The 13,190-nt window shown below is 36.4% G+C and overlaps 1 protein-coding gene and 1 non-coding gene across 2 annotated transcripts in view; one reads left to right on the top strand and one right to left on the bottom strand.

Moving 5' to 3' along the window:
* Skel (DM13 and DOMON_DOH domain-containing protein skeletor) overlaps positions 1-13,190 on the bottom strand; it is a 35,741-nt gene that overhangs the window by 8,871 nt on the left and 13,680 nt on the right. Inside the window, exons 6-9 of the mRNA XM_071585546.1 lie at positions 11,963-12,234; positions 6,297-6,396; positions 3,005-3,189; positions 33-234 (exon numbers count right to left, since the gene is read on the bottom strand). Coding sequence (XP_071441647.1) covers positions 33-234; positions 3,005-3,189; positions 6,297-6,396; positions 11,963-12,234 — 759 coding nt within the window. The remainder of the gene's footprint in view (positions 1-32; positions 235-3,004; positions 3,190-6,296; positions 6,397-11,962; positions 12,235-13,190) is intronic.
* LOC139688462 (small Cajal body-specific RNA 8) lies at positions 1,354-1,482 on the top strand. The gene has a single exon (XR_011700765.1). It is a non-coding gene; the product is annotated as a small Cajal body-specific RNA 8 (non-coding RNA).

Raw genomic sequence — 13,190 nt, 5'->3', positions numbered from 1 at the left:
GCTGTAAAAATGCCATTTATTTGAATACTTACGTCTGTTTGCAATTCTATGGTAAGAAACTTCGTTCCTGCCATTCAGAGGCCCAATTGCCCAAATAAAAGGCTGTTTGGTTCCATTAGAGAAAATGCTTCGATCATAAAGGCTGTCGACTGCTATTAAAGGCCTTTGGTAGGTTATCACAGTGTGGCCATCTGATCGTGCTGCACTCAAAAGCCTGATGCTGTCTGTCCCGCCCTGAAATAAAAGAAGGCACAACCTAAGTTCGTATAAATTCCTACCGTTGGTACAATATTTTACATATATTTGGATAGAAAGATGCCTTGTGAGAGAAAAATGAACTTGAACGCATGATGCATACCGCTAACCGTGATTAGATCATTGCCTCAATCATTGTACAACATGAACTGCAATATTGCCTTATAAAAAGGCGTCTGAACGTAATACACGAAAATGTGACTCGGGCGAAAACTCTATAGTAATTAATGACAAGTTCGTTTCTTGTGACCAGTTTCCTGTCATAACTGTATTTGCATTTCTATTTGGGAATAATATGATCTATACACCATTGACGTTCCCTGTACACCTGTCATATATTCCCTATACTATACACGGTGTCTGCTGGACAAATAAATATACATATATGAGTAATTTATGCGAACACGAGTATAGGTTAAGTGACCGTAGAGAATGAAAATGCCGATTAGCTGTAACACAGCGTAAATGACTGAATGTCAAAAACGGTTGCACCTGAGGGGAAGTCAAAAACTTTTCGGCGGCCATTATGCCATTATGGTATCAGTATCCAAAAATTTCATAAGATGCAATGATTCCAACTTACGGTCAATTATATACCGAATCCTACTCTCGAGACTGAAACGATGCATTTACACGAAATCACTGTATTTACTGAATTGCTTTCCTGCAATGGTAAAATGCCTCGCTTACGAAGCAAAGAGGGGATCGAGATGGTGCGGGGGCTAACGTACTGACTTCCCACCCTGAGGGCCCGGGTTCAAATCCCGGCGGTGCTTTTTCAGAGGTATCTCGATCCCTACTTGAGGTGCTTTGTGGAGGGCACTTTGAGTGAGTACGCCGCCCATCGGATGGGACGTTAAGCTGCGGACCCCTTGGCGCCTTTCGTAAAGAGTAGGTTAATGTCGACGCCGGGTTTCTCTCCACCCTTCATCTTTTCCTGTCCATCTCCTATGGCGCAAATGACCTAAGCTGTCGGTCGCCTCCCCTAAATACTACTACTCCTAGGTGAACTGTTCATCTTTAATGAATTTATATAGCTAGAGTATATGTTTCTAAGAATATCAGTATGACCTAATAATAACTGGAGTTCATGATTATTGGGGACTAGATACTCAACTGTCTGTACAACAAAGGCAGCTGACACTTATGTCCCCTACAGTAATTTTGCTCATTGATAACCATAGCTGAAAAAGTGCATTGGTTGTGGACAGAATGGAGCAAACATGGACTCTAGTATTCCAAATTCCGTTGGATGGGACGTTAAGCTGCGGACCCCTTGGCGCCTTTCGTAAAGAGTAGGCTAATGCCGACGCCGGGTTTCTCTCCACCCTTCATCCGTTCCTGTCCATCCCCTATGGCGCAAAACCTCAGCTGTCGGTCGCCTTCCCCAAAATACTACCACTACTACTACTACTACGCAAAGAAAACTACAACTTTTTTCCAGTATACAAGTGCTCTTCTTGATCTTAACCATGAAATTTAAATCATCTTCGTTGCAGGACAGTTGAAAAATCGCATTAAAAGACGCTCTAAGCACTTCATATGCATCCAAAGTCATTGGCGTAAACTGAAAATAATATTTAGGGACGGAGTTGAGCTAATGGTGATTCTTCGTTGCCAACTGTGCTTTATTTGAAAAGGTTATTTTTCGACTTCGAAAGCTCGTGTCTATCCGTGTACTCATCTATTTTGTGTCGATATTTTTCCCATCTACACCTGCTCGTATTCGTTTCCTTCACTCGACCTGAAGTAATTTACTACTTGCCGAATGCAGAATTAAGACAGAGGAAAAGAAATTCAAGTAAAGAGGAAATGCTGTAAAAGTCTGCGATGTAATGAGTTGTCAAGGATTGCTTTAAACTAAACGGTGAGCAGAGGAAAAAAAACATCACAAATTTCTAAAGAATAATTGGACCACATTTTGGGGAAAATAAATCCCTACACAGCGAATGAAGAGAAATCACAAAAAACGAGACTTGTGTTTTGGAAGTGTATCGGGTAAATAATGGAAAATAATAAATTTCCATCAATGGAAACGCTGAGTTTGGAACTAATTACATAGATAGATTATGATAGTATTTTGAGTAAATATGTGCCCAGTAGAAGGAAATTTTGAGTTGAATTTCGTGGTAGCAAAATTAATATCCAGATGAATAGGAAATAGAACTGCTGACTGATGCTCCCAGTTGAGATACCAAAAATGATTGATTAGCAATTTTACGGGAATTTGTTCGGTGCTTTTGGTTTTTGGCTTGTTTGTGGTTATTTTGAAATGTAGATTTTGAGAAAAATGGAAAGAAGAAATTAGATAGAGAGCAAATATAACGAGCCTAATAGAATTTTCTCCTAAAATCCGACAAAGTTAGTAAATATTATGAGTCTAATAACTAAAACCACCCCCGCATATCCTCGCATCCTCCAGATTAATTTACCAATTACCTTTTGTGTTATTTTTTGAATGAAACTCAGTTACAGGTTTTCTTGCGAACGAATTTAAATGAGTTTTTCTTTATTTAGTTAGGAATTCAAGTCGATATTTTTCAAAACCTACTTTTTTAAAGGCCGTGGATTGCTGAAACGTACAAGTGAGAGGATTTTCTGATGGAAGGATTTACTATTTTCACTTTCATTTGTTCAGCACACATTGAGTGTAGTATAGTTGCCTTAGGGAGGTTACTCAGTTTAAACATGATTGCCGTTCTGCCAGAACAAAAGCATTCTCCGTTTCTCATTGCACGCATTTACTTACGGTAAATTTGATGTCGGGACAGCTGCCTCTCATACCGGAGCATTGGGATTTTGCATCCAAATAGTAGTCCTCAACTCTTCCTTGTGAGGTTTCGTTGTCCAACCATGCCACCGCAACGTCCCCACCGACCATTTTGCTGTGATCGGCGTCTCCAGAGACTCCGAAGGACATGTATTCGTCGTTTTCTGCAAGTTTGAGGGCACATAAAGAGAGGAGAGACATGAAGGGTCAGTGGGAATCACTCCAAAAGTATTGGGACCCCATTAGGGTCCATGCATGATTTATTTTATTCAGCAGAACATGGAAAATAGGCACAGAAAGTATGCACAAACAATTCGTAAGGTAAGTCACTAGAAAAGTTATTAGAAAAATAGCATATTTTGAACAAGAAAATTTTGCCGCCGTATCGAAAGAAAATGAGGTGTAACATCAGTGTTTTGGGCTAGTATATATATATATATATATATATATATATATATATATATATATATATATATGGCTGAAATGGTTCGTGCTCCTGTAATTGTTTTTGTGATATCTAAAACTAGGAAGCAAACATCAGTGCAATCTTTGGGAAATGAGAGTTTTGTTTTGTTACGAAATTAAGTTACAGAATTAAAAAGAAACAGGAAAGTTATTCTTTAATGTTAAAAAATCACTACCTTGAGAAAGATATCACCCAGAAATTAGGTAGAACCAAATATTTCTGCGAAGTCGTATGCTTTTGTTTTGAAGATCACTTCCAGTTAAGTTTTTTTACTATTAAATAGGTTCATGGATTCAACTACCATTTTGAGAAACTCCACCAAATAACACTGCTAATGGTTGTGAAACCGAATGAGGTTAACGTTGCCTACGCAAGTCGAGGGTTTTTGTTTCATTCCCCGAGGGAAAATAAATATCGACGTATAAACTATTAATTTATGTTTAAAGTTCATTACATTTTAAAATGTAAATACAATGAATTCTCGCCATATCATTCGATAGCTATGACCAAGATTTCTCTTCATTGCCTAAGTTAACAAGTCCACAATAAAGTTTATCTTTTTACTATAAATTATTTGAAATTTACAAAAATATCTTAAAATTAAATCTGACTTTATCACCATTAATGATACTGTATAAATTTCAGGGATGCAGTATATTTGATGTGCATTCAGCGAAATGGATGTGAGCATTAGTGTTGATATTGTTTTACCTCAATTTGATATTGCTCTCTTGGCTTACCTCCGCAAAAAAATAAGTCGAGAAAAAGGCTCAGCTCTGCTGTTTTTCACGGGAATAATACATGTGTTCGGTGCTATGTTCACGTTTTCAATGTTCCCATCATTGTTTAGGCTTTACATATGTTCTTGTCTTAATTCTAAACTGTTATTTTTATCAAAGATCCCCACCCTCAATATGTCATTTACTTAATTTATGTTTGTGTAGAAAATTATATAGAGAATTTGATATTAGCATTAAACGGTAAATTACATTTGTTGCTTGTAGTTGAAAAGACTGGATCCTCGATTTCTCGACTACAAATAGGGCATGGAAATGTGCCAGAAGAAGACTATATACTTTATTAAAAAGTATCTCTAATTTTTACCAAATTAGAATATGTTTTGGAACGATTTCAATGGTTCCTGATAGCGGAGTGGGATGGGAAATGATGAAGACTAAACAGGGAAATGCACGGGGTTCGATCGCTTGCAGGAGAATCCTTCGACGATTCTCACCTAAAAGACCAACTGAATGTTGAGTGGAACTTCCACTGTGCCCAAGCGGCACGAGATGTAACACCTCCGGGTGGTGAAAAGTAAGAGTAGGCAGTGAGGCACAAAAGGTCCTCTTCCCATCTTTTTATTCTTCCTCAAGTATCTTTAGACCTTCATTATCTACCCTTACCAACTCTACCTAGGCGACCACCTGCTACCCCGTCCCACTTGTACACAGTGAATGAAAGAGGCACCAACATCCAGCTGGTCCTACAGTCGCCTATCGTAGAAGGCTTCTCCAGAGAGCGATCGAATCCCGCGAGCCAACACTCCCTTGTCCCTCTCCCATCCGTTATTCCACCCATCGTCTATCCCCACTTCACAGTTGTTGATCATTGAAATCCCTAAAAAAATAATGAGCCTGCTTACTGTTTAACAAAAGCTAAAACATATATGAAACAAGCTTTTCTGCAGAAATTTAATCGCCATATAAAAGTTAACGCAATGAAAAATTATCTGACTGACTTAACTAACTTTCGAAATGTATCCTGTTTTCCAATAAAAAATAATATATGCGACTTCATTGTTTAGCGGTATTCAAAGCGATAACTTTACTTGCTTAACCGCAGATACACGAAAGGTATACGTAGGCCAGGTAAACTGAGTTGCCACTTCATAACAATTTTTGCAATAATGGCGATATCATAGACTGGATTGAATTTTCATAAACTTTATACATTACATCTCTTTTTGAAAGCAAGTGGCATGTGAATAGGATTGTATTTTTTACAGATTTCGTGGATGAGTCAGAAATTAATCCTAAATTGCACATAGTTTCATGGCTAATCATCATGGAAAATCAGCGTCTGTATAAAAGTCATCGAACTCTAAAATTACTTCTTTTGTAAATGAATGTATTTGTGCCAAAAGTAAACGTTACCAAATGGTGGATATTTTAATTTCCTTAAAATACATATTTAACCAGTGCTCTATAGCATTTTTAATGGAGGAAAGTATAAAACATCCAATAATCCTACAAAGGGGAGAGCTGGGAAGGGTATCAGTAAAATGAGTCACCAGAATGGTTTGAAATTACGGTATTTTGAAAGTAAATACTATTTTCTTCTACGTTTGTTGAAGAAAGAGTCTGTTTAAAGTTTTCACGTCAAACATACTCTTTAAACAGACTATAATTTGAACATATCTTCTATCAACGCAAGAGCAGTGGGTTTTGCTATAAATATTGTCTGCACTCTTTGTAGTATATCAATGCATTTCAGGATATATTTGTTGGATACGCTGCTCTACTTTTTAAATAAAGCGCTCGGCTTTTGAAATTCGGTTCTAAATATCGTCCACTTATTTATAACATAGATTAGAAGCCATAAATTTTTGTCGGAAACCATTCAAAGCGTAGGGTTTTATAAACGGAATTTTACTTTGGCAATTTTATGTTTAGTTTTTTTTTTTAAAGATTCATTCCATGACAGACTTTTGGTATACCTCTGGCAATATTTTTTCTCAAGTGTTCATTTACATAATTGTGAATTAATCTACTTACTGATCTTGCTCGTGAGGTGATTATAACTTACCCATTTTCGCCACCAACTGCATGACTACACTGTGTCCTGCAACCGCCCATCGGACCTCATATCCATCCTGATCCCACAAGACTTCGCAGTTCAGCTTAGACTAAAGTAATGAGGAACGGAAGTTAGACCTCTGAAGTCGAGATTAGAGGTTCTGGAAATTGTTTAATCAATTTTAACCGGAGGTTTAAGTAGTTGATTTATATTTAGATTTTTATTAGAACCGCACATCCTTTCCCCATGCAAAATCATTATGTGCACTCTTAGGATTAAAAACCCATTTTGACCCTCGGCAAACAAAACGCTGCTCTACAATTTAAGTCCACTTGCAACCTGTTAAAACAAATGATCCACTGCAACCCATACCAATTAAATGTAAGATATCCTTCACCAATATTCCCAATGAATGCATGCCAGAGGGAACACGATAGACTTCCTCTTGGGGTTTTATATTCCTCATAATGCTCTATGCTCTTGTTTGCTCAGCAGGCAGGACATTGCTTCAACAATTATTTGGGTGATGGGTTTATGCATGCATTGTAGATTTACAAGGGCTTTTACATGGACAAAAACGTTGGATGAAACAATAAGATTTATTTTCTGAAGAAATTTTACAATTTTTGTCTCAGTAAATGCGGCAAACATTTATCATTTTAGTTTATGACTTACATCTTACAGGGAGCACAACCGTACGCACCAGCCATTTGCGTCAGTTTTTGTCACAAAACAGTCATCAACACTGGAAACAGTTCACTTGTATAAAATCTTCTTGTTTCATGCCCCTTTACACTGTCTTAATACTTTAATAATAGCCTCTGATAGCATAGGTAGCATTAGTATTGCACATGATGAGTTGACCAATGAAAACACACAAGGACTTATAGCTATAAATATTCTTTTAATTTATCCAGGTAGATGGTCCATAAATAAATTAGATAATTATTCTTAGGCGCCAATAAATAATATGGGAAAATATGTATTCATATACTGCGTAGAACTTCACTTCACTGGAATCACATGTGTTAAGCCTATTAAAGGTCATCATCCAAATGTACATTTATATAATATTCATTTATTCAATTTATTGTTGATAATTGCCGTAGAAGGGTTGAGCGAAAAATTGATGATGCGGGTATTGGTCGTTCCTCCTCTGGATTTGAAACTGTGGTTGATGGTAAGCTTGATTTTGAGTTGGTAATGGGAAATGTATTCCCCCTCCGAAGTATGGCACTTGTTGTGATTGTACAGGTTCCGGGTTCAATTCCTGGTAACGGGTGATCGGCGGTCTATATGTCGTGGCTTGTATTTCTCCCCCAGCTGCAGGAAATGCGTTGTATTGTAGGAAGTTCTGAGGTCCGGGAAAATTCCTCCTCATTGGAGAGTAGACAAAAGGTGGTAGCAGTTGCTGGGTGTCTTGAAAGAGGCCCGTGTTAGGGAGAGCCACTGGTGTGACTTGATAACTTTCGGACTGATTGATCTCTATCTCGTCCTCGAATGACCTGGGCCTCTTCTTCTGCGAAGGGCAAGAAGGGGACAAGTTAATTCGGCTACCTCTCACAATTAATATCTCCAACCGTCAACAAAAAATAAATTAAATCAAAGTAATTCGATTTTGATCTTAAATCCTTCTAAAAATATTTTTCCACCCCTCAGTGTCTGTGTTTTCAATGTGTCTAAAACATTTCCTTTCTCCACTCTGGAGTAATTATCCTTTGAGTAGTTTGCTTTTAAAATATGCGAACATTCTATGCTTGGACTGCCTTTAATGACACGGCAAGCACAATATATTGCTCGGTTTTCTGATCTTGGATGTTGGGGACAGTTGATCATCTATCCTGGATTAAGTCAATATTTAAGGCTTAAACCGAATAATTAAATCTCTTGCACATTAATAGCGCCAATTCAGTGTGAGGAAACTGGCAAAAGGTTGATGGGAAAGGTGACAAAAGAGAGAGGACATCTAACTTGACCAGTTATGATGCTGCGTTGTCGCTTCAAAGTCAGCCGCTTCCAAAGTTCACACATCTGTGATAACGGAGATCAATCTTTACAATCTTTAAAATTGTAATTATCACAAATTATTTTTCTTAGCTTCTTCGTCGTTCCCATCTAGAAGTACTGCTACTTTGGTTAAGATGTATTACTAAACAATCCACGGTAAAGATTACCTACTCGTGTTATTTTGGTGTCATCAGATCGACGATATATCGTATCTGCTTCTAGAGATCCCTTAATTTTTTATATAGCTTCAAGCTCTCAATTAACCACTAAAATATAACTAAATACCGCAAATTGAAGTGGGTAAATAACAAACGAAGTCTTGGGCTCGGTAGTAGGCCCAGGATTTTTTAAATCTTGGGCTTAAATTTGTGTATTAATTCTTACTCATTGAAAATATGCGATCTTAACTCCGATGAAATGCCACGGCAATCTCTTTGTGATGATATTATTTTATTAAGTGGATTTTTCTGATGTAATGAACTGATATAAAATAACAATCGTAAGAGAATGAATGTATATAGGATAAAATGTATATAAGAATCCTCTTGCATTCATATAACCAACTATTTAAAAAGTGTTCACGCCTCAGTCCATGTTTCTTTGTAAAATGGATTTTCTGGTTCAAATATTAAAATTCGGTGGCTGATTTCATAATTTATGGTACTTTTCCGTAATCTATCTTGCTCTACCGTTTATGATATCCAGTAATGCAATGTAATAGTGTGTATGAAGCATGTAAGCAATAATATTGATTTTTCCCGCTAATTTATAAATGATATGAGGTTCCTCGTTAGGCCATACATAAAATCGTCAAACAATGTGACTGAAACAAGGTCGATAGTTAAAATGATTCCAGAGATTTCGATTTGATTTTAAAAAATGAATCAGTATCGTGATTATTCTTTGATACTGAAGCAGTTAGCTTCCTTAGTGGCATTCAGCATTGGGTTTTATTTGGCCATTAGGGGGCGGAAAGAAATACTCGGTTGCATATTCTACCACCAGATATGTAAATCGCACACTTTGAGCTTTCATAAGGAACTTGTGCTGAAATTTATGGGACATATGGGCCATTAAATAAAGGAAGCGTTGGAATTAATTTTGTGAATTGTAATTTACACTTTATTCCTTTGTATTATTCATGTTCATATGCGTGTTGTTTTGGTAATGAATTTGCGGAGGGAAAACCGGGCACTCAAATCTCGATTCATCAGTATATTTCTGTTATTTATCCGGATTCTACAAGGACGAGGCCTCTCTCGTTGAGATTGGAGGGGCTATCACCATAAGTTCTGTAACAATATTCAATTGTTCCCGGCTCAACTTTTTTCTGTTACAATCTTCCAGCAGTTACTGGTTTCGTAATTTGGTTGGAAAATGTATGGATTCTTCTGAACTACATCAGATTCGTTAATCAACTCCTTCACATATATGCATAAAATATTTGCTGCGTGTTATTTTTAAAATATTTGATTCATTTGACATTAGGTGAAATAATTCATTTTTTACATTAATTTAAAATGCAGTTTTAGTCTATACTAATTGAACTTGCGCGACCCAATTAAATGGGTCACCAGGCCCTTATGCTTGCCCTCATTTAAGGGTACAAAATGTACGAGCGACTCCTGCTAATACTCCGAGTTACTTTATTTAGTTTGCTTTCAGTATTCGCCTTACCATTTATTTTTCCTAATCCACGCGCAATTTTACTCTTCAACTCTAATACTCAATCCGTTATTTTAAACAATCAGCTTTAGAGTACCATCTCGTCTGCTAGACTTGTACAGTGCTAATTTGCACTGCTAAAAGACTTAATGCTGCTGAATGCGTGCAAACTTACGTCGTTGATGCATGAAAAATTAAATATGTGCAATGATCTTTTTGCGCAGTACCTTTTCAAAGATTACACTTGAATCTTTAAATACTGCGTCTTCTTATGTATACATTTCATACAATGCTGATCGTCGTATTTGAATATGCCTCTTCCGTATAGTCTACTTTCGGTAATTTTATTTTTGGATTAATTGGCTCTATTATGAAGAGAATTTATAACACGACTACTGCTGTTATTTTCTAAGGTTTTGAAATATCTTGAGACCGATTCGGTCGATGGAAGCAATGTCGAATGGGCCCCTTTAATGCCGATTTTGAAGGAGAGAAGTGTGGGGTGGGAGTTCTACTTGTATAAAAAATATTGGCAATGCTCAATGTTTTTTTGATGACGTTAAGGGTATTAATGGGGCGGGAGGCAAATCCGAGAGAAGTGGTAGATTTGCTGTAAATTGTGGGATTAGAAGAGGGAAACGAAGGGATGTTTTGTGTTAATGGAGGGAAAAAGAGATGGGGCCCACGGAGCAGGGTGATGGGTGTAAGAGGAAGAGGGGGATTCTTGTAGCGGTAATACTGTGATTGGGGAATGTGAGCCTTAGGAGAATTTATCTTCTTAAAGCTTAGTTCCTTTTTACTTATTACCTGCGACCTGGAAAATGTATCCTATACATTTCGAGGGCATTATGGATTAAATACATGATACACTTTTGAGCGTTGAGGTTTTGGATGAAAAATATCAACTCGCGAAATACTAAACCGCTGGATTTGTATGCATGCAATTAATTTGTTCTTGGAGATCGATGCTATATTAAAAATACCTATATACCTGCTGAATTCAAATTCATTTATTTGCGTGGATTAATAAAATCCATCCCCACCACATCCCCATCTCAGTTTAGTTAAAAACCATTCCATGGACACCAAAGGGAAGCCATATTGAAAACATATGGAAAAGTAACCTCTATAATTAATGTTCTACAAATGTGATTTAAAAAATACTTGTATCTCTGTCTTTGAATTTATTGCGAGATGTTTTGGAAAACAAGTAAATATGGAAATATTTTTATTGCTATCAATGATATACTAAAGGTTTTTTTAGGATGTGTACCCCAGGCATGGAATGAGTCTTAATATGATAAGTTGTTTAAGTGATGCGATATGAAAAGTTTGAAAGGTGCATATCGATTGCAGCTGCAATATCGATTGTTATCTGTACAAATACCCCTCAGCCATATTGAATTTTTTCTATATCTAAATATTTTTTAATCATGCAAAAAAGGTGTAAGTTAGTATTGCATGCGAACATCTAAATAGAAATCAACAATTTTAAGTGTAATTTATTTTTTATTTATGTACAGAACACAGTAATTTAAAATCATTTCATTTTTGACAAATGTTTATTTAATTTACTTTTACTTCTGAAGAGTATCTCTGAGATCTCATTATTTTCATTTGCGTTGAGAATTTAAAAAAACACACAAGATATCAATGAAAATTGGACGCATGCATAGAAATTGATGCGAGCCATTGATATATTAACAATTAAATTAATTGAAAGGAAAAATTTCAAATTGAATGTTAAATTACTAAATTAAACTATTCCTTTTCCACAAGGAATTCTCTCAATATGAATGAACAGATTGAATTTTTAGTCTTATTAAATTAAAAGTTTCAAATTGCTTTCATCTTTTGGAATAAGCATGGCCCTGGTGTTGTTGGAAAATTTCTGTTAAAAATCATACAAAATGTTATTGTAAGGAGTAGAGAGATGCTCACTTAATTTCATTCAAAGAGGATGTTTGATTTTTAGGGAGCATTTCCCTTCCATATATTCATACCTGTGGAGACACTCCGAGCATGAGTAGAGAGGGAGGCACATTGGGTGGAGGTGGGCCTTTTGGAATCGCCACGTGACCAAAGTCCACGGCAAAAGCTTCACACCAAACTCCAAAATGTCCAATGTCGAATACAGTCAAATCTCCCGGTAGAGTCAGGACCAAAGTTCTTTTGTCATAGCGTCTTAACGGTGTTCCAAATTTGCCGTTCTCATCAGGCAGTCTGATTCCTTGTGATGTGGGCTTACTACCTCGGCCGACCCAGAATTTGGCATCTAAAAATAATGAGAATTACGCTATAATGGAGAGTTAAAACATTTAAAGTGAGCATTTAAGTGTCTAAATTATTAATTAAAATCAATCCACTATCAACTGGAAAAATTCCTTTGAAAGGTGTTCCAAATCCGGTAGAATGTGCCAGAGAGATCGTTATTTCATGTCCTATAGCGCGTATGCTCAAATCGGGACGAACGATTATCCTAATGCGACCACGGAACTCACTCTTTATCAGTTGTTAGACTAAAATGGCTACATAATATTTGAAGCAACAATTGAATGCTATATTATTTTTTAAATTTTTTATAACAAATCTGATGGTTAATTTGCGGCTAGTGCATTTTTCCATCTATTTTTATCTATAGATGCACATTCCATCAACGAATAACATCTTACAGATAAAAAAATTCATTAAGGCATTTGTGTTGCCAACCTGAGAGTTCAGTATCTTACAAAAAGTATCAGTCTTGCTTGCTTCTTTCGTCAATCAGGTACCTGACAATCTAATTCCTACAACATACTCGCCGCGCTCTCAAGCAAGGAGAGCCTACGAAAGCTCTAAGAACGACCATCGCTATGAAATAAAATGCTGCGGCGAATGGATAGGGTGCAAGATGTAACATGAGAGCCCCTTAAGGACTATAATGGAAGGAAAATAAGTGGAAAGAATTGTAAAGGAAGACTAAGAAGACAATTTTAAGTAGGTCATGGGAGTCTACACAGCCGCTAATATTATCTTTGATTAGTTTTTTCAACCTATTACCATCGGAATGATATAAATATATATATAATATATATTATATATATTATATATATATTATATATATATAAACAAGTATATACAAAAACTAAATAATGGGCGGGAAGACGAATGCTGAAGGGGGAAAGAGAAAATGGAGGACAGCGAAATCTAAGCATATATAGTATATATGCATATATATATATATATATATAT

This window comes from Hetaerina americana, unplaced genomic scaffold (assembly GCF_022747635.1).
Source record: "Hetaerina americana unplaced genomic scaffold, ioHetAmer1.1.p SCAF_2, whole genome shotgun sequence".
Classification (NCBI taxonomy): Eukaryota; Metazoa; Arthropoda; class Insecta; order Odonata; family Calopterygidae; genus Hetaerina; species Hetaerina americana.
The sequence above is the reverse complement of the archived record's forward strand: the minus strand, read 5'-3'. Positions and strand labels throughout refer to the sequence as shown.